At 42.7% G+C, this 21,680-nt stretch overlaps 2 protein-coding genes across 2 annotated transcripts; both read left to right on the forward strand.

Moving 5' to 3' along the window:
* Nucleotides 1-47: 47 nt before the first annotated feature.
* On the forward strand, nt 48-9,257 carry LOC133949592 (trichohyalin-like). The gene is made up of 13 exons (XM_062383513.1): nt 48-178; nt 651-799; nt 1,013-1,077; nt 1,171-1,306; nt 1,461-1,826; nt 1,975-2,145; nt 2,389-2,446; nt 2,577-5,989; nt 6,078-6,187; nt 6,265-7,558; nt 7,672-7,773; nt 8,009-8,270; nt 8,493-9,257. Exons 2-13 carry the CDS (start codon nt 716-718, stop codon nt 8,510-8,512), a joined length of 6,081 nt encoding a protein of 2,026 aa, XP_062239497.1. The 5' UTR covers nt 48-178; nt 651-715; the 3' UTR covers nt 8,513-9,257.
* A 612-nt stretch (nt 9,258-9,869) lies between these two features.
* On the forward strand, nt 9,870-21,532 carry LOC133949628 (tetratricopeptide repeat protein 39B). The gene is made up of 19 exons (XM_062383559.1): nt 9,870-10,135; nt 14,069-14,103; nt 14,284-14,388; nt 14,585-14,716; nt 14,829-14,899; nt 14,996-15,063; nt 15,165-15,229; nt 15,407-15,512; nt 15,721-15,786; nt 15,981-16,089; nt 16,212-16,279; nt 16,459-16,518; nt 16,634-16,795; nt 16,906-16,997; nt 17,168-17,288; nt 17,438-17,549; nt 17,715-17,832; nt 17,933-18,049; nt 18,173-21,532. The coding sequence occupies exons 1-19, from the start codon at nt 10,097-10,099 to the stop codon at nt 18,267-18,269; spliced, it is 1,743 nt and encodes a 580-aa protein (XP_062239543.1). The 5' UTR covers nt 9,870-10,096; the 3' UTR covers nt 18,270-21,532.
* Nucleotides 21,533-21,680: the final 148 nt, after the last annotated feature.

Below are 21,680 nucleotides of genomic sequence, written 5' to 3' on the forward strand. Positions count from 1 at the left end.
CTCCTCTCTGATTGGTCCGCTCCAGCCCCATGCGTGAACCCACCCAGTGCAGATCACGTGACACGAGCATTTCCTCAAACATGGCGGCCGTTCGTGGGTCATAGCTAAGTAACAAGAAGCTGAATGTTGTAGCTAGGAGACACTTCTCTGATCTCACGCGACCGTCGCTTGGTTTCCGGTGAGTTTGCGTGTTTATTTCCTGTTTAACGAACAAAATGACGCGACTGACGCGGCGCTGAGATTCGAAGCCTCCTGGTGGAGCTAACTGCGACTAGCCGAGTTAAGCTCTGTGCTAACGTGCCTGTATTTGTAAACAGTGGGGGAGCGTGCTGCTTAAACCGAAAGTGCGGTATTAACGAACTGTGACGTCACAGAAGAGCAAACAACAGCAAACAACAGGACCACCAAGATAAACAACTTTTATTCTGACAGAAAAAGAACAGCCCCACTTTAATCTATTGTGTATTAAACTATGTTACAGTTAAAGGAAATAATTTGAACCAAGTTAACTCAGTGCAAAACATTTAATTACAGAGCTAAGATGTGATTGTAGGAAAGTTTTTAACCTTCAGTTGTGTTGAGAAGAAAAAACAAGAAAAAGACAGAGTAATCATGTGAGTTAACCCTCTTAATGTCTCCTCTGTTTGCAGCTGAGCGTCAGACACACACCAAGTCGTCGGCAGGTTGCTGGTTCGATTCCCACTGAAGCAGCAAGATGCCAGGGAAACACAACGACAGCTTCAAACCAGGAGACCTGGTGTTCGGCAAGATGAAGGGCTACCCTCATTGGCCAGCCAGGGTAAGGACGAATCACAACACACACACAGAGATCGTGAGACAGAATTTGTTGTTCATATATTTAATGTTTGTGTTTGTGTTTGTGTGTGTGTGTGTGTGTGTGTGTGTGTGTGTGTGTGTGTGTGTGTTTGTGTTTGTGTTTGTGTGTGTGTGTGTGTGTGTGTGTGTGTGTGTGTGTGTGTGTGTGTGTGTGTGTGTGTGTGTGTGTGTTCAGATCTGCAAGGATGACAAGGGAAACAAGAAGCGAGTCACAGTCTTCTTCTTCGGGACTCATCAGATGTATGTACACGCAGTTTCATAAATTACACATAAGAACAAATCGACAGCACAGGCTGAATGTTTCTCCATGTCTACCCCCCCCCCCCCTTTCAGAGGAAGCCTCCCCGTAGAGAATGTCGTTCCTTACGTGAGGAACAAGATAAAGTACGGCAGCGGGGTCCGCATCAAAGGCTTCGCTGAAGGAATGTGGGAAATCCAGAACACACCCAAAATCGGGAGTAGAGGCAAAGTGAGTGTCTCTCACCCTCTGATGTTAATGTGTCTAAGTTCATGTCTTATTTTATCTTAACATATTTATATACTCACTGATCCTCTTTATATTCAGTTGTTGTCATTGATTCCTGGTTTAATCTTTCAAAATATTTTTCTATACACTTCTACAGATCCCAGTAAAAACCTACACACAGACGACACCTGCTAAACCGACGTCTGCGGTCAAAGCCACACCGGACAAGGTTAAAAGTTCGCCCATCAAATCATCTCAGAGTAAACCCGTCGCTGTGAAGGTCGACAGGAAAGTTAAAGCTTCTCCGATCAAAGCTTCAAGTCAAACAGAAACGGTTCCTACACGAGCCTCATCAAGATCCGCTCCAGAGCAAACGGTCGAGTCCACACAGACTCCTGAGAAGACGTCGACAGATTCCTCAGTGAGGACGAAAAGAAGGAAGGTGGAGTCAGAGGTGACCACAAGCACAGATCCACCACCAGGGGGCAGCAGAAGTAAAAATACTGCAAGGGACGAAAAGGAGGTAAGTGTTCAACATGAACCTAAATTAACACTATGTATTAAATCATGTAATTATTTGAGGATTTAACTACAACTAAACCTTTAATTGAACTTTACCTTTTGAGAGTAAATAATTACATGTTGCGTATCTTTTTTGTTTGTTTCCTCAGACGACAGCAAACGTGTTGAAAACTAAAATCTCAACAACGACCCCGAGCAAAGTTAAAGCTGAGAAAAAAACCCAGAGTGTCGTTAAAGCTCTGACTACAGCGACAGACGACAAAGATAAAACAGAGGCGACAAGTCCCACTATGACCAGGAGCAGAAAAGCTGAGCCAAAGGTACAAACATCGACCAATAGATAAACAAGAGAGAGGTTTGTAAAGGATCAGGAAAAGGGCGTCTGCATCAGCATTTATATAGGTTGCTCTTTCTGTTCGTCCCGACTCAAACACAACCCTGGAGTCTTCAAACTCAAACGAGACCAACGACGTTTACACAAGTCATAGAAACAGTGATGAGTTTTAATACTAAAATGTTTCTGTGTGGGCGGAGCCTGATTTTTGGTGTGTTTGGTTTTCCAGGTCGTTGCAGAGCAGCTCAGAAAGAGAACAGCTCACAGTCCTACAGCGACACCTGCAGGTAACAATCACAACTTTGCCTATATATAACTATGATCGTACATAAAGAATCTATCCATAGACCCAGACGCCAATTCCCTTGTGCCAATAATCAATAATTATCTGATATATTCTCTGTTGTTTTTCTGCAGCTGGTAAGAGAGTGAAAAACTCTGCCACACAAGTGTCCAGTAATTACAGAGAACAGGAGGAGGAGAAGAGTGCAGCAGAGAGTCGAGGAGTTAAGAGGAGGAGAGAAGAAGAGAAGGAGATAAGAAAAGAGAAGACGGATGAGAAAACAGCAGAGGTGAAGTCCTCTGAGAGACAAGGAGTGGAAAGAAAGGAAGAGGAGAAAGTACAACAAGATGAATGTGTAGAAGGAAAGAAAGACACGATGGCGACAGAAACTCAAGCAATGACGACAAAGCCGGTCGAGAAAGAAAAGGAGGAGAAAATAAACTTTGGAAAGAAGGAGGAGAGAACGATCAGAGAAACAAGCCCAGAGATCGAAGGAACAACAAGCACGGGAGATGCGGAGGCAACAAAGAAGGAAGATGAGGAAAGAAAGAAAGAGGAGATGAGAAGAATGGAGGAGGAACAAGCGAGGAAGAGGATAGAGAAAGAGCAGGAGGTGATGAAGAAAGTAAAGGTGATGGTGAGGATTGAAAGTCTGGAAGAAATGAGGAGAAAGACGGAGGTGAAGAAAATTGGACCAATGTCAGAGAGAGAAGGGAGGACAGTGATGGAGAGGAAGAAAGAAGAGGAGATCAAGAAGCAGACGGAGGAGAGGAAAGCAAGAGAAACGACAGAGAGAGAAGGGAGCATGATGAGAACAGAGAGAGATATAGGAGAGGGGGGAAAGAAAGAAGAGATGAATCAGAAGACTGAGGAGAAGAAAACTGGAGAAATGTTGGAGAGAGAAGGGCGGATGACGACAAGGAGAACACAGGAGGGAAAAGAAGAGGTGAAAAAAACTGGAGAAGCTTCAGAGAAAGAAGGGAGGATGACCAGGAGAACCGAGAGAGAGAAAGGAGAGGAGGGACAGAAAGAAGAGATGAAGAAGAAGAAGAAGGTGAAGGCAACTGGAGAAACATCCGAGACAGAAGGGAAGATGACAAGGAGAACCGTGAGAGAAAAAGGAGAGGAGGGACAGAAAGAAGAGATGAAGAAGATGGAGGTGAAGGAAACTGGAGAAACTTCAGAGAGAAAAGGGACGATGACAAGGAGAACCATGAGAGAGAAAGGAGGGGAAGCAAAGAAAGAAGAAATGAAGAAGATGGAGATAAGGAAAACTGGAGATGGGAGGATAACGAGAAGAACAGAGAGAGAGGAGGGAAAGAAAGAAGAGACGAAGAAGATGGTGGTTAAGAAAACTGGAGAAACGTCTGAGAGAAAAGGGAGGATGAGCAGGAGAATGGAGAAAGAGAAAACAAAGGATGAAGAAGAGGAGGAAAATAAAGAAGAGAGGACAAACACAAAGGAGGTGGAGAAGAAAACACAGGATGGATGTGAAAAAGGAAAGGAAGAGGAGATGATAAAGAATATGGAGGAGGAGACCACTGGAGAAACATCAGAGAGAGAAGCGAGGATGAAAAGGAGAACAGATGGAGATGAGGGAAAGAAAGGAGAGATAAAGAAGAAGATGGAGGTGAAGGAGACTGGAGAATCATCAGAGAGCGAAGGGAGGCTGACAAAGACAACAGAAGAAGAGGAGGGAAAGAAAGAACAGAAGAAGAAGATGGAGGTGAAGGATACTGGAGAAATGTTGGGGAAAGAACGGAGGATGACAAGGAGAACAGAAAGAGAGGAGGGAAAGAAAGAAGAGATGAAGAAGATGGAGGTGAAGGATACTGGAGAAATGTTCGGGAAAGAACGGAGGATGACAAGGAGAACAGAAAGAGAGGAGGAAAAGAAAGAAGAGATGAAGAAAATTGAAGTGAATAAATCTGGAGAAGCTTCGGTGAGAGCAGGGAGGATGACAAGGAGAACAGACAGAGAGAAAGGAGAGGAGGGAAAGAAAGAAGAGATGAAGAAGATGGAGCTGAAGGAGCCTGGAGAAGCATCCGAGAGAGAAGGGAGGATCACAAGGAGAACAGAGAGCGGGAAAGGAGAGGAGAGAAAGAAAGAAGAGATGAAGAATATGGAGGTGAAGGAACCTGGAGAAGCATCAGAGAGAGACGGGAGGATCACTAGGAGAACAGAGAGAGGGAAAGGAGAGGAGGGAAAGAAAGAAGAGATGAAGCGGATGAAGGAAAGTGGAGAAACGTCACAGAGAGAAGGGAGGATGACAAAGAGAACAGAGGGAGAGAAATCGAAGGATATAGAAGAAGAGGAGGAAAAGAAAGAAGAGGAGACAAAGAGAAAGGAGGCGGAGAAGACGAAACAGGATGAAGGTATAGAAGGAACAAAAGAAGAGAAAACTGAAGAAACAACAGACAAAGGAAGGAGGACGACAGGGAGCACAGAGAGGGAAAAAACAAAGCATGAGGGAGAAGAGGAGAGGAAAGACACGGAGGAGGAGAAAACTGGAGAAACTCCGGAGAGAGAAGTGAGGATGATGAGGAGAACCGAGAGGGATACAACTAATGATGAAGGAGAGGAGAAGGATGTCGAGAAGAAAAAACAGGATGGGGATGTCGAGGGGAACAAAGAAGAGCTGAAAAAGACGGAGGAGGAGAAAACTGGAGAAATATCAAACAAAGGAAGGAGGACGACAAGGAGCACAGAGAGGGAAACATCAAAGCATGAGGGAGAACAGGAGGAAGAGAAAACTGGAGAAACTTCGGAGAGAGAAGTGAGGATGATGAGGAGAACCGAGAGGGATGCAACTAATGATGACGAAACGATGACAACTAGAGAGAAGGAGGAGGTGCAGAAAAGAAAACAGGAGGGAGGATTAGAAGGAAAGAAAGAAGAGATGAAGAAGGCAGAGGAGGAGAAAACTGGAGAAACATCTGAGAGAGAAGTGAGGATGACAAGGAGAACTGAGAAGGAACAAACAGAGGATGAAGGCGAGAAGGATGTGGAGAATAAAAAAGTGAATGGAGGTGTAGAGAGGGAAAAAGACGAGATGACGAAGAAAATGGAAGAAGAGAAAACAGTAGAAAAGCTGGAGAGAGGAGGGAGGACAATGAGGAGCACAGAAAAGGAGAAGGAAAAAAGAAAGGATGAAGGCAAGGAGGGAAAAGAAGAGGCAACAACTAAAAAGAACGAGTTGAAGAAAAAACAGGATGTAGGTGTAGAAGGAAAGAAAGAAGAAACGATAAAGAAGAAAACCGAAGAGAAAACTGGAGAACTGTCTGTGAGAAAAGTGAGGATGACGAGGAGAACCGAGAGAGAGAAAAAGAAGGATGAAGGAGAGGAGGTGACAATGACAGAGGTGGAGAAGAAGAAACTGGATGGAGGTGTAGAGAGGAAGAAGGAAGGGATGAAGAAGCAGACAGAAGAGGACAGAACTGGAGATACCTCAGTGAGAGCAGGGAGAACAACTAGGAGCAGAGAAAAAGAGAAAACAAAGGATGGAGAAGAAGAAAAGGAGAAGGGCGGATCTCCTGTGGAGGACGAGGTAATACTAAAATATAAAAAAACGTATACGAAGACGTATTAAAACATTTCTGTGAATTTCAAGGAATTCTCTTTCTTTTTATGTGCAGCGACAGCGCCACCTGGCGGCCAAGAGGGAGAAATTGTTAAAATCTCTGCGAGGTCTGATGCAGGAGGGAGGAGGAGCGACGAGGAGGAGGGAGAAGACGAAGAACACACAGTAAGAAAAACTCACACACATCAGTTAAAGAGAGTTTGTTAGATAAGTGTTTGAGTTTTATTTTCTGTTCTTATCAGGCGAGTCGGGGACTTAGCAAAGAAGATCGAGATCAAAAAGAGGGTAAGTCAGAGGAGCTTGAAAAACGTTGGAAAGGAGGAGGAGAGGAAGATGGAAAAAACGACAGACGTTAAAAAGAAAGACGAGAAGAACGAGGTGAAGACGTCCGACCTCAAGACACCAGCGGAGAAGTCAAAGAGTAAAACAACAGGAGAACAAAGTGGACAGAAGAACGAAGACAAAATGAACTTGGAGGGAAAGAAAAACGAGGGAGTGATCGAGAAAACAGGGGAGGAAAAGAAGAACGAGGAAACGCAGCAGAAGAAAAATGAAGAAAAGACGGGGGAGAGAAAAATAATCGGAAAGATCGTGAAGGCGACGCCTGGAAAGGGAACAAAGTTTCAGGTGAAGACGATGATGGGAGGAACACTGGCGGTGGTGTCGGAGGATGACAAGAAGAAGAAAGAAGAGAGGTCGGACAAAAAAAGTATAGAAGAGAAGGAAAAGAGCTCAGAAAAGGTGAAGGAGACGGAGAAGAAATCAGAAGATGAGAAGATGGAATTGAGCTCAGATGTTGTGAGTGTATCTGAAAGAACAAGAGCAATGATGGATGACAAAAAAGAGAAGAACACAACAGAAGAAGAGAAGAAGGTCAGTGATGAGGAGGAGAAACAGAAGAAGAGCAGTGATGAGGAGGAGAAACAAAAGAAGAGTAGTTATGAAGAGGAGAAACAAAAGAAGAGCAGTGATGAAAAGGAGAAACTAAAGAAGAGCAGTGATGAAGAGGAGAAACAAAAGAAGAGCAGTGATGAAGAGGAGAAACAAAAGAAGAGCAGTGATGAAGAGGAGAAACAAAAGAAGAGCAGTGATGAAGAGGAGAAACAAAAGAAGAGCAGTGAAGATGAGGCAGAGCTGAAAAAGAGCGAAGAAGATCAAAAATCACATAGAGCAACTCTGAAATCTCAGGAGGAGAAGAAGGAAAAGGAGGCGGAAAAAACAACAGAGCAGAAAAAGAAAGAGGAGAAGATCGAGAAGGAGCCGGAGCAGAAGAACGAGAACACCCCAGATCAAGAGGAGAAGACTGAGGAGACAGAAAATCAGAAGGAGGAGCAGACGCCACAAGCAGAGGCAGAAACCAGCAAAGAAGCAGAACCAGAGAAGAAGAGCGGAGAAGAAAAGAGTGACTCAGAGAGAGGGAAGGTGGTGGAGGTGAAGCAGCAGCAGAAGAAGAAGAGTTCGACCATGACGCTGACGGACTCCACTCTGCACAGAATCCACGGGGACATCAGGATTTCTCTGAAGACCGACAAGCCGGTAACACAAACACACAATTCTACAGATATTCTGCTCATATTCAGGTTGATCTCTTTAACGAGTGTTATACTGTAAACATGTAAAATGAATTATGCACTTGTGTTTCCTTCCAGGACCTCAGGAAGTGTCTGACGGCGTTGGATCAGCTCAGTATGGTTTACGTGACGTCTCAACACGTCCAGAGACACAGTGAGCTCATCGCCACGCTGAGAAAGGTACAAACACACAATCTAGTTCTTTAATAACTAACCTGAACTAATATTTGATGATTTCAAGGTAATTCAAATGGAGAATTAGCTGCTTTTTTAATCTCCAATCAGATAAAATTGTAGTTTGTGGATTAAGAACAAAACGAGACATTTAATGACGTCTCCTTTCGGTTAGATCTGTGAAATAAATTATGATGAAGTATTCTAATGTGTTTTTGTGTTTTCTTGTGTGTATTTGTAGATGCGTTCCTACAAAGCCAGCCAGGCCGTCATGGACAAGTCCTCCATGCTCTACAACCGCTTCAAAAACACCTTCCTGGTGGGGGAGGGCGAGGAGGTGGTGAGCGCCGCCTTCCTGCGCTCGCTGCTGGAGGAGAAGGAGCGAGAGGAGGCTGAGAGGGTGGAGCTCTGCAGGAGGGAGGGAGTGAAGGAGGTGAAGGAGGTGAAGGAGAGGTTGAGGAACGACGGAGGAGGGGAGGAAGAAGAGGTGCAGATAACAAATGGTAAAAACTTGTTTGATTTCTTCTGATTCCTTGATGTTGATGATCAATGTATTTACTCATAGAGTAATCATGACGATTGCTAATTATCAAATAATTTATATTATTTGTAAAGCGAATGAATGAAGTAGTATTTCTTAAATAAGACGTTTTACTTTGTTTTATTTTATCATTAATATCTAGTCAACAGTATATTGACGCTTATTGTCCACTTGTCCCCTGCAGCTCCAGTGGGCTTGTCCTGATGGGTCAATCATCCTGTAGTCGCCTGGACTGAACCATTCCCCTACTGAGGGGTGTTGATGTGAATCCGTTTCCCTGACAATGAGAATGTGCACAACCGTTTACCTCATCACACACACAAACCAGTTTATCACCTGCTCAACTACTGGTGCTTATTTTCTGTACAGTTTGTGTTAATCTTTAGTTGTCGTTCATGTTTACGTGTCAACTCTCGTTAACGTTCAATACGCTTGTTCCACCTGTTTGTGTTGTGGTTGGGTTGTAGACTGACTCACATTCACCAGGACAGTGTTTATTCTTCTTCCACTAAAACACTCGTTTTTAAGTTGTATTTTAATCCTGTTTTCCTCAGAATGTTAGATCAGGACAGATGGCTGATGGGAAAGTCTGGTTTTATTTATCACGTGCATTTTTTTATTCATCAGGTTGAACGTTACAACAGCATATTTGAACCTGACGTCAAAGCATTAAATGGCCTCGTTAAAACCTGAACGTTCGTACTCACACTGCTGCGGTGGATGTAGTGCCTTGCTCATAGGCACACCACAGCAGGTAACAACGGGTTGTAGCTGTTAAATTGAAACACTTTGTACAAGTCAAATGTTTTATTGTGTATTTTCTTGTGACCCAGTGAGATGTTCCTGTTCTTTGATTCTTTAATTGCGGTTTTGTACATTTGTAATTTTTACCACAAGTTTTTAAATAAAAGTGTCGCACAAAGAGAAAAACTCACACAGACGTGACAACATCATATGACATCATGAGGACAGTGCTTACCAGCTTGGGCAGGGGGAATTGAAAGGGGAATGAATATTCATCATATTATGGGAATTCATGTGGCAGGAAATGGTTCTATTCATGGGGTTTCAAGTACTCAGTGTATTTAACCAAAGCATTAGTGTGCAATAGAAAGAGGCTTGATACACAACTTGATATGTACTAACAAAGAATAGAGTGTGGCATGTGTTTTGTGCACCGAGGGAAATATAAACCGTATTTCTTTGGATGGCGAATCGTCAAACTTTGACGCCACACCACGGTCGAACTGTTGACAAAAAACGAAAACATGTAGGTTGTGTTTATCTCCATGTTGTTAAGATGGCCCTCACTGGTTTTGTAGTTGATCTGATAAAAGCTCTAGGAGGAGTTCTTTAAAATATACCAGGTGTAAAAAGGGCAAAATGGCCATAAGTCCAAAATGAAAATCAATAGCCGTTGCTCTGGCCCTACATATGACATTAAATGAATGTGGTCTTAGACTCTATCTGAGTCTCTCTCTCACTTCCTCCATCCCTCTCTCTCCCTCCCTCTTTCTCTCTCTCCCTCCCCCTTTCTCTTTCTATATCTGTCAGTATGGGGGCGGAGCTACGGGAACCTGGAGGTGTGTGTTTTCGTTGTATGTTTCCGCGGAAAAGGCTCATTCGGCGGAGAATCGAACCCACGAACTGTCACCGACACACGGAGCCGAACCGGAGCTGCGGTACGAGCGATAGAATCCCTCGTTTTGGGTCGAACAGCTGGAAAACATCTGGAGGCGCTGGGACATGAGGAGCCAGCTGCGGACCTGAGGGAGGACAGCCACTGACATGGCCCACGTAGGCAACGGAGCGAGCGGAGAGGAGGAGGTGGGACCCCCCCATTTATACATGATATACTGTATTCATTTATAGATGTTATACATTCATCATCATTGTGTTCCTATATATCTTTGAAACATATTGACTCGAACGACCTTATGATAGTAAATTAATAATATGTCTGTAATGTCAGTGTAGTTGTAGTGTTTCTATAATACTCGATTGTTTTGTGTTTGTGGTTTTATGTCTTTTATATCAATTAGGTTTATATATTATATGATATCATCCTCTGATATCCCACATTCATTGTGTGTTCAGTTTATTAGGAACATTAGTCTGGTCCGGTCAGCTGTTTTCTACTTTAACCTTCATGGTTAATGAAATGTCTGCTGAATGAAATGTGATGGTTCTACTGGAGGCTACAGTTAGTTTAACTGTAACTCTGGATCCAAACAGATCTATTGATGGATCTGCATTGATCTGTTGACCTCTGACTTCACTGCATTTCACAGATTCCCCTCGCTGCCTTCATTAGCAGCTTATTCTCCTCATCACATGATGCTTTGACAGGGACAGACCATAATGTTCCTGCTGTCTTCAGTTCACTGTCACTCTGCTGCAGATTCAAGCCTCATTTTCCCACGAGTGTGTATTTACATCTTCATCGGCAGACTGCTGACCATTGTATTTAAATACCTGCAGTGTATAATCAGATTTAAGTGAGGCGGGATTATGTAAATGACAGATCGGATTTCAGCCACAGACTTTTTTCTTCACAACAAACACAGGAAGCTGAGTGAGAAGACCAGGGTTGTTTTCTGAGGGTTGAACCTACAATCAGGTTTATTCTGAAGCAGAACGCCTGAACGATATGAATAACATCTTCCGGTTACTCAGTGCTAAGTGATGTCCATTTCAGGATCGTTGAAATGATGCAAGAGGTTTTCCAGGTTGTCCGATCAATCCTGGCAGAAGTGACCATGGCTTTTAATAGGGTTCGAGGACCTTGAGAAGCCGTCATGTCATTTAGTTTTTCTTCAGGGTCCATAAACATGTCCTAGATGTTTTATGAGGGAATTTAAGGAGGTTTGAGCTTTGTCATGGGACCTGATGAAAAGACATGAGTCATCAAGGGCTTTTATTACTTTACAGGAAACGTGTTGTGTTTGCAGAAGCTCCACAGCCTCTTGACTCTTCATGTGGACGATGTGGAGTCTTTGGGCTTTTCTGGCTCATGTCAGCTCATCTCCTCATCTGAGTTCACAGACCTTCCTCTGTCAGCCTCCATGCGTCCAACTCATCTTATTACACAGGAATTCAGCTGAGTTGGGTTGAGCCATGAGGGATGTGGAACAAGCTGTGTTAAATAAAACACTGTGGAATGTTTTTGTCCAAACTAACTTCTCGGCAACACAAACATAAGTAACACAAGCACAGACCCAAGTCGTGTCTTGTCCGTTCTGCTGAGACCAATGAGGATTAATTTGCTCCGACCTTTGACCTTTTGTCACTCTCTGACTCTTCCTTCTGTTTAAACACCACAGGTACAAATGGAATGTAAAAACACCCCAAGGGTAAACACAGCACTGCTTCATACAGCTTCCATTGTTGACCAAGGAGCAGCTCTACTCTAAGGAATAAAAGCTGCACCTTGCTTATCGGCACTTCAGTATAAGAGTCGTCCAGACTCGTTGGTAAAGATTTAACAAAGAACACCTGAAGTAGTTACAGGTTTATTTGGTTCCCTGAGAAGAATCCAGAGGTTTGGGGGAAATGTGAAAGCTCCCAAAGGCTTGAAGCGCTTGAGGATGCTTTGGATTCCTTAGTGAAATTACACTATAATCCCTTAAGGAATTAGTAAGAGCTTAATTATGTGGCTCAGAAAGCTTAAGAGTTTAGGTTTTAGTATTTTCTTTCTTATATATTGAGAGGATGTGTTGTAGGAAAGGTTTTGTGCATTTAAGGATGATCCATCAGTCAGTGAGGGATTCCTCAGGTTCTTTAAGTGGGTTTTAAGGCTCTTCAATGTCTTCAAAAGGTCACAGGAAGAGTTTAAGTTTGTTTTTTGATAATCTTTTGAGGTATTTGTATCATTTGACAGGTTTTAAAGATCGGCGAGGGAAGTCAAGTCATTAGTTTGGGAGTTTCCAACCCTCCCTGTGTTGTTAGCGTGTCCCTTTGGTAATTGGACACAGTGTGTTGGTTCTTCTGACTAATTGATAAGAAGCTGCTGCTGTCACAAGAGAAGCTCCTCTGACCTTGACCTCTCCATGTGTGTGTGTAATAACACACACTGGCTGCTTTTTCCTCAACCCTTGTTTTCATCCTGGTACCAGTTTACGCTTTTCATTAAGTCACTGGAATATATCACCAAAGTTTAAAGTCACAGCCGCCTCAGATTAACCATCAATAAATTAGCTGACACCACTCGTCCCTGAGGTAAATTTTTTAAATCTAAAACAACGTAGTTTTAGCTCTGTCTCAGAAATCTTCCACATTAAAACACCTGAAAACACGTCACATGACCATTCAGGTATCAACAGGAAGTGGATCGTCTCCTCTGCAGTCGTTCTGAACGAGGAAGGAGCAGCGAGGATGGAAAAGTGAGAGCAGGGATTTTTGTTTTCTTGGAGGGATGACTAGGTGGATTATTTACTGACAGGAAGTGTTAGCAACGCTTTGTATTCACCACAGGCAGTGTAGTCATGTGACGGATAAGAACCAATTAGGAATAAGCATAACCATAGCAACAGGGATGAGAGAGTCATCAGAAATGATTGATTAATTAGACGCCTTAAGATTCTCTTCCTGTTTGATATGATGTCAAGAATAATATTATTATTTTTAACTGTTGATCAAACAACACAAAACAACTCATGTACTGATCAATGGAATAAAAAAACGAGATCAATTCATATTATGTTTTTAATTCATTAATATCTCGAGCATCTTGTTAAGCTCATCACCTCCTCGACTGCACAGGCTGCAAATCTCAGTGTCAGTCCATTGTGTTAATGTGCTTGACCGTCTGGTTAAACAACATTCTAGTATAATAACACAGAGAGAGAGAGAGAGAGAGAGAGAGAGAGAGAGAGAGAGAGGTGTGAAGAAGGAGGACGGGTGTTTGTTTGGATTCACACTGATTTATTAAACAATGTTTGTGAGAATCTTCCTCCATCTCTGCTTCCATCCTCCCACTCCCCTTTTTATTTTGTATATGTAAATGAATCAGTCCTCCTATCTTTCATAGATACAATGTGTTATTTTGTAAAGCAGATTGTTGTGTGGACACTCAGCAGCAGTGTGTCTGTCTGGGTCACAGGGTTGTTGTGTGGTCGTCTGTGTGTTACTACAGTGGGTCGATGGCTGCAGCCTGCAGGACAAGTGTGTGCGGCTGCAGCTGTTTGATATTATGTAAGGAGCTGCTGCTATTATTAGCCTGGCTCCAGAGGCTGTGTCTGTGTGTGTGTGTGTGTGTGTGTGTGTGTGTGTGTGTGTCTGTGATTGTGTGTTTGTGTGTGTGTGTGTGTATGTGTGTGTGTGTGTGTGTGTGTGTGTGTGTGTGAGAAATCAGTCCTGTTGCCTTCAAGCTCACCTGCTCATGCAAAAATAGAACACATGTTGGTTTGTTCATGTCTTTCTATTGTTAAGAAGACTTCCTGGCCTGGTCCTCACAAGGTCAAAGGGCAGTTCAGACCTAGTTCTACAGTTTACAGTCATGAAGTTGTGGTGCTTCAGGTTGAGGTGAGGAGGGAGTACGTGTGTGTGATCCTCCACCCCCACTCATGACCTCTCCAGCATCCTGGAGTGTCGAGTAACGTGACATCATAATCCCCCACATTTGCATAACCCACACCTAGCAGCTAGTCTGACACGCCCCTCACAACAGATTGGTCCAGCTGACCAATCAGAGGCTCATTGTGTTGATAATATTGTTTTCATGCGGAGGTTGAATCTAATCAGTGCTTGTGTGTTTTCTAGGACTGTTTTGAAGATGCCTACGACCGGATACCTGTGTGAGTACAACACACAGATGCATGCTCAGTGTGTGTGTGTGTGTGTGTGTGTGGATGTGTGTGTGTATCTGTCAGCTGCACTTCACTTCCTGTCTGCCTCCCATCTCTTTCACTTTCAGTCACTTCCTAATTGGTTAAATGATTTATATTAACATCCCGTGTGTGTGTGTGCGTGTGCAGGGCGGGTCACATGGACATGCAGACAGCCATCCAGGAGACTCAGTGTGCCCTCAACCTGGTGCTCAACGACAAGTTCTCTGAGGCCTTGGACCTCCTCAGACCATGGTAACCAGTGCAACACATCAGTGTGTGTCAGTGTGTGCATTTGTGCATTTGTGTACTTTTGCCAAATCAAACAGCTACAGACACATTTTTCAGTTCGCCAATACAAATCATTGAATATGAGTCTATTAGAGAAATATCAGACTAGATAAATGATAACAAGGTATAATTGTGTGTCTTTTTGTGTGTGTCCATCAAGGTGGAAGAACAGTATGTACCATGCGTTGGGATACAGCAGCATCCTGGTGATGCAGGCGACCATGACGTTTGAGCACAGTGACATCCAGACCGCCATGGGAACCATCAAGGAGGCGTTACAGACCTGTCAGAGGTGAGACACTTCCTACTGGTTTATTTAACAGAGTTTACACTGGTACTGTAAAAGAGTTTAAAGCTTAATTTGTTTAAATAACAAATAATAAACGTTACTTCTGTTGCTCCAGGTTCAGGAAGAAGAACTCAGTGGTTGGATCTCTGTCCAGTCTGATCAGCAAACAGTCCAACCTGCAGGAAGGTCAGCAGGCACATGTCCCGCCCACATGGTTTGATTGACAGCTACGGTCTGCAGGAAGACGTATGTAGTCATTATGTTGTGTTTGTGTGTTTGCAGAGGAGATGCACGCGGAGATCTGCTACGCCGAGTGTCTCCTGCAGAAAGCCACGCTGACGTTTGTCCAGGTATGAAGTCACACAAAATTACACAAGGAGATGATTTTACAGAAGATGCTGTGGATACGATTTTAAGATAATCATTTATAATTATTATTCTCTTTTTCCAGGATGAAAACATGATCAGTTTTATCAAAGGAGGAATCAAGATCCGAACCAGCTACCAAATCTACAAGTGAGCGATTCATACCAAACAATAAAACATAATAACTTGCTGTATCTCTGTGTCCTGTAGATTCATAGATGTCCTTTAAACCTTGTTCTGAGTTCAGCTCACATACTGTCACTGTTTGAAATGCAGCTGCAACCAGATGTTCTTGTCTAATTGTGTATGTTCCATGTTGTCCAATAGAGAATGTCAGAACATGCTAAATGTCAATCAGGGCCTGGCCGCCCAGTCTGATTCGTTCAGACAGTTTGAGGGCGGAGTCAAGCTCGGCATCGGGTCCTTCAACCTGGTGAGTTGTTTTAAAGCGACTGCTCTGATTGGTTCACCTCCACGTCCCACACAGGAGGAGTTTAATTGGAACATTAACTGTTTGTTCTTAATAATTTAGTTAATTTAGTTTGGGTTGACACAGTGACTCTGTGAATCACAGATATAAACTCACTCTCTCAGATGCAGTTTCTTTATAATGTGTTAATCTTATCTGTCTGTCTCTTTAGATGTTGTCCCTCCTTCCTCAGAGGATTTTAAGGTTGCTGGAGTTTATTGGATTCTCAGGAAACAGGGTCAGTTCATCTTCATACTTATTTTCCCGTGGACTTTTAATAAATGATAATGTATGTGTGGTAACAGCTTCTTCAAAAGTCTTCCAGTAAAGTGGTGATTGTGCCCATACACCACAGAAAAGCTCTTATTGTGAAACTCCTGAATGAAGACTCTGGTTTTTGTTAACGAGAGATTTGTTTGTGTTTCCGTGCAGGGCTTTGGTTTGTCTCAGCTGAGAGAGGGAGCCTCCGGTCACAGTCTGCGGGCGATCCTCTCCGCTCTGACTCTGCTGTTCTACCACACATACGTCTCACTGATACTTGGTACGAAAACACACACACTTGACCTTTTCTCACAGATTCGGAGTGAAACTCTGGTCCCCAGCTTGTTTTTCATGTATGTGATTATGTCTGAAGGTAACAGTGTTGATGTTGTGTTGGATAAGGAACTGGGGAGGGGAACCTGGTGGAGGCTGAAGCTCTGCTGGAGCCGTACAAACACAAATACCCCAAAGTAAGTCCACAGGATCCTCGACTACACAAATGTGTTATTTAGCCCTAATTTAGTCTCATGTGCTTTAAACAGAAAAAAGGATACACGTACATTTTAGTGTTAATCTCTGGATTTTAATTGTAGAACCACTGAAAGTGAAACATTAGAGAAGTTGTTCAATGATCGTCTCCGTCCTCCAGGGATCCATTATCCTCTTCTACTCTGCGCGCATCTCCACACTGCGAGGAAACTTCGAGAAGGTCTGTAAAGCAAATACACACCTCTTTTTCTCAAAAAGTCTGAAACTCTCCTTCCTATATTTCCGTCCTCACAGAAGCATCCTCAGCGCATTTTAACCACAGTTGTTTGTTCCAGGCCCGGGCCAGATACGAGGAGTGCATCAGCAGCCAGCAGGAGTGGAAGCAGATCCACCATCTTTGTTACTGGGAGCTGATGTGGACCCACTCGTACCAGCAGGAGTGGCAGCAGGCGTACCACTACGCTGACCTGCTGTGCAAGGAGAGTCGCTGGTCCAAGGTGCCTCCACAAACTCAGGACATCCAGAGCCTTGATTTATATTTGTGATAGAATTAAAAAGTTTTTAGATCATTTAGATGATCACAGTTTTCGTCTTTTCCCCTCTCCAGGCCATCTATATGTACCAGAAGGCCGCCATCCTCAGTATGATGTCAGAGGAGGAAGTGAAGGAGACGGGGGAGGACGTGGTGGAGCTCTTCAGGTCAGTCAGCCGATATATTTAACTTGAAAACACTAAAGATTTCACTTTATCTGTGGTGAATTTCACATTTACAATAATCAATATTGAGATGATTATAAAGACGATCAGCGACTGTATATAAAGTGTATGTGTGTGTGTGTGTGTGTGTGTGTGTGTGTGTGTGTGTGCAGTCAGGTAGAGGGGCTGAAACAGCGCCTGGCAGGGAAATCGATCCCAACTGAGAAATTTGCCGTGAGGAAGTCCAGACGCTACAAAGTGGCTCAGCCCGTGCCTCTGGTCATCCCGGCTCTGGTATTAACACACACACACACACACACACACACACACACATAAACACACATCTGTTGAATCAATTAAAGATTCTGTCATCTGGTGGACAGCTCTAATTGGCCGATCATCAACATGTTTTATATATTCTGAAGTAACAGTTTTCTCTGTAGGAGATGATGTACGTCTGGAACGGTTTCACCATCGTGGGAAAACGACCCGACAGCACCGAGGCTCTGCTGGTGACCATCGAGGCAGCGGAGGAGCAGCTGCTCAACAACACCAGTACGTTTGAAAACCACAACACCACTTTTGCTATCACCAGTGCTACTAATACTGTGCTTAGACTGTAAATCAAGGGTCCCACTGGGTTGTTACTACCCTCTTATCGTAAATATGTAAATCTATGGCCATGTTTTCTGAGACAGAACATGACGTGTGTTTATTCAGACCCATCAGAGTTTCATCCAGACGACAGCTGCCTGGTCCAGATGTTGAAGGGGCTCTGTCTGAAACATCTGGGCAGGTTACTGCAGGCGGAGCTCTGCTTCACACAGGTCCTGTCCAGGTAACACACACACACACACACACCCCTCCCACAAACACACACACACACATTGTTGATCTTGTTAAGGTGTGACATGAACTCTGTGTGTGTGTGTTTTCAGTGAGAGTCGCATCAGATATGACCACTACCTGGTTCCCTTCACTCTCTATGAGTTGGGTCTGTTGTATAAACAACAAGGAGATTTCACCAAGGCTACATCGTACATTGAAAATGCCAAGTAAGTAAAAACCTTTCCTATAAACTATATTATTAAAATATTATAACATACAGGTATTTTCCTGAAGTGTGCAGATGCTGTCATGGGGACAAGAAGACCGATTTTTGTGTCTCTCTTCCTCAGGACGAACTACAAGGACTACTCCATGGAGTCCAGACTGCACTTCAGGATCCACGCGGCCCTCAGCAGCCTCAGAGGATCACCAGTCTGCACCCCATAATACTCCTGACCGCTGAGTCCTGCAGCCGCAGACGTGAATCCAGGGATTCTCACTCCGCTGTGGCCGCGTCTTAACGAAGCAGCGACGTGTGTCGAGGTTTTCACATGAACACAGGTTTTTTTATTTGACTGCTTATGAAATGTTATTTGTTAACTTATTTATTTTTTGGAAGATTGGGTTATTTAAGTTTGTGCCTCCGACGTCCCTTTAGTATCTCACAGAGGTTTTTATCAGTGGAGCAGATTCATGGTTCTGTTGCTGAAACAAATAATGGCCTTAAACTGAAGGTTCAACTCACCTGAAGACCTTTCAGTGTTTTTATGTTAAATCAACACGATGTAACTTTTTCTACCTTAAACCAGCAGCTTGATTAAAGTGAGTTTGATGGTTGAGTGAACAAGAAGAAGGTTTCCCCGCAGGGGGCGCTGTTGATCTACACAAGTTACATGGTGTTGATTTAATAGAAGGGGGCAGGAACACAAAATCTTTATTGTTTTTTTTTTAACTTGCCTTTTTAAAATCTCAAATGATGCCACATCTGCACATGATACACAAATGAGGGTGTTTGTGGACACGTCATCACAGCCTTCTCACCAACCGTGGCTTATATACATCTACACACACACACACACACACACGTAAATGGCTGAAAACGCACACATTTAGCAGCAGTATAAAAAAATCTGTGCTAACTAATAACTTCTCGCTGGATTTGTGTCCAAGTGTGGTTTCAGTTTCGTCTCTCAGAGGCAGAGCAGCTTATGAGAAGGTTTATTTTTATTTATTTTACACTCCTGGAGAAATGAAACGTGTCCCTGTGGCTCTTTGTTGACTGAAAGAAAATATTTTATTCACATGACTCAGTTCTGCCTTTGACAAATGTTTGCTTCACTATAACTACACTCGATCCACATTCACTCAACCTTCTGTCGACCAAGCTCATGAAACACAGAAGATTCATCTCGATCTTCATCGTCCTGTGTCGAGCTGCGGACGTTCTCACTGCTGTGGAGGTACGGCGTCTGATTATAAACCGACTAGCCATGGAAAACAGGGCCTATTTCTTTTAAATAATATATATATATATGTTAAACAACGTCAGTTTATATATGTACTGATGAATAAAAGAAGCACAATCTATGATATCAATCCCCATCACCCTGCAAATGTGTGTTGGCTTCTTGTAGTTTGATACTATTTACCATGCTGTACATGTGATATAATAATATGTAACATTAACACAATGATGTTGAAGAGACACAGTGGTTTTGTGTTAAGTCTCCTTGGAGGATGAACAGATGGAAACGTTTTCACGTCACTGCTGGAAATCTGCTGCTTGAACCACGGAGACGTTCATTTAGTGCATTTGAACCAGTGTGGAGTACTGTGGTACTGTGGAGTACTGTAGTACTGTGGAGTACTGTGCCTGAAGGTGCTGATGCTTGTAGAAATACCATAATGATGTAAACATGGCGACCAAATGAAGCGCTTCATTCATCTTTCAATCAGAGTCAAGTACACGTAGACGATGACGACAGGACGTTAGTAAGTCAGACTAAATTCCTCAGTGCGCTAAAGTACGACGTGAAACCAAAACCAACCCGATCAAATGAAACGATGGAACAAACACATGACGCTTGGTTCAGACTCTCAGGTTAGAAAAAAACTTCCTTATTTGTATAATAGCTTCCATTTCAGAGACTGGAACGAACGTGGATTTGTTTCAACCTGGAGTTGAATTCAACAGCGGCAACAATTGGCCTTCTCCCTATAACGAATGTATCAACCTAAAGACCAAATTATATGTGTGTCTTGTCTTTGTATTTTGTGCCTTTTTGTGTTTTTGAGTGTAATTTTCTTCATGTGCTCTGAAACTTTACTTCCAAAGCAGTAAAATTCCCCAAAATGCAGTAAATATTCTGGAGTTTGTTTCCGATAAATTCACAAAAAGTTCTCAAGAAGTTTTGGCAATAATTCCTATGATGTTCCACCAACTGCTAATGCTAGGAAACTGCCTGCAGAGTTTTTCGGTAACGTTGCGTAAAAAAAACGTAAGCAGTAAAACAACAATCGTAAAAAAAAAATGTTTGTTCAGTAGCTATTAAACGATGAGAACAGACTCCAGACTCCTCCACAGTGCAATAACACATGGATTTAGTCGTGTGCAGTGTTAGCTAAGGGTAACGAGTTGTGGCTATGATTACGAGGATTATATAGTAATAACCGGAGGCTGCGTAGTCTGAACCAAGATGGCAAAACGTACTTATTCTCACATTCACCCAAAACAGAATCAAGTTACAGAGACTCTCCTTCAATTCTTACCTCTCACGATAAAGTAGTAAAGTAACTTGTAGCATTAGCATGCAACACAGTGTGTTAACGTCAAAATGTTCGTGAATGCCCGAGTTCATCGCTCGTGCATTCACGACTTCGAGTCACAAAACTAATTTTCAGTCGATCTTTTGGAAAAAACAAAAGAATCTTTTAGTAACGCCTCTTTTTTTTTCTCTGCAAATATTTTCAATGTGGTTAAAATTCTGCGGTTTTGGTTTATGCTAATATTTTAGCGTTACGCTTGACATCAGCATCATATTGTGTTGCGCGCTGCCTCGATTCACACTTCTTCAGGGACGAAGTACAAAAATATTGACTTTTCTTTGTTGCAACTTTTTTTCACAAAAGGCTTGTGTCTCGTTTGTCTGGCTCATGTCAGTGCCTCTGTGTATCTGTATGAAACTGTTCTTTTAAAATGTATTTCTATAATCTCTCTGCATGTTACTCTTGAAAATATATTACATTTTTTTTTCTAAGATGAGAATTTACTGTATATTGTGTGTTTCAAGGAAGGAAATGATATTACAGGCTTTACGGTAACAGATGATGATCCACAAGGTGCAATAAAATGAATATTTAGATTAAATAAAAACCTTTGTGTCCTTTATCATCTTTAGTTTGAGAAATTCATTTCCAGCGGTTTATCAACGTGATAAGTTGTCGTTTTGTGTTGTTGTAGTTTTTCTTGTGGATTAATGTGCAATGTGGTCGTTCCCTTATCTCACCACCGTGGACACACAAACACACATTGATTCATCTTGTTGATCTTGTGGGTTCTCCAGTAACCTGAGCCAACAACAACACAGAACTTCACAGAATAAATGTTTATATTATATAAGTTTTTAATTATCTCAAATGTTTTATTTTTTATTTCTTAATTTTTTTGATGTGACAAGTAAATGTAAAATAAAATGGAACTTGTGCATAAATATTAACTTCTTGTTTGCCTCTGAGGAGAAGTCAAGGTTGTGGTTAGAGTCAATACAATGTGGTTCCCAAACTAGGGGTGGGGCCCCTGTAGGGGGTCACTAGATATACTATACTATATATGTGTGTTGTAGCCATAATCGTTAAAGA

Source organism: Platichthys flesus, chromosome 24, assembly GCF_949316205.1.
Source record: "Platichthys flesus chromosome 24, fPlaFle2.1, whole genome shotgun sequence".
Lineage (NCBI taxonomy): Eukaryota > Metazoa > Chordata > Actinopteri > Pleuronectiformes > Pleuronectidae > Platichthys > Platichthys flesus.

Coding starts and splice junctions, on each gene's coding strand:
- LOC133949592 (XM_062383513.1), top strand. CDS start 716: ATGCCAGGGAAACACAACGACAGCTTCAAACCAGGAGACCTGGTGTTC. Junction 800..1,012: donor ACCCTCATTGGCCAGCCAGG/GTAAGGACGAAT, acceptor GTGTGTGTTCAG/ATCTGCAAGGATGACAAGGG. Junction 5,990..6,077: donor GATCTCCTGTGGAGGACGAG/GTAATACTAAAA, acceptor TTTTATGTGCAG/CGACAGCGCCACCTGGCGGC.
- LOC133949628 (XM_062383559.1), top strand. CDS start 10,097: ATGGCCCACGTAGGCAACGGAGCGAGCGGAGAGGAGGAG. Junction 15,513..15,720: donor GCATCGGGTCCTTCAACCTG/GTGAGTTGTTTT, acceptor CTGTCTCTTTAG/ATGTTGTCCCTCCTTCCTCA. Junction 16,090..16,211: donor ATACGTCTCACTGATACTTG/GTACGAAAACAC, acceptor GTGTTGGATAAG/GAACTGGGGAGGGGAACCTG.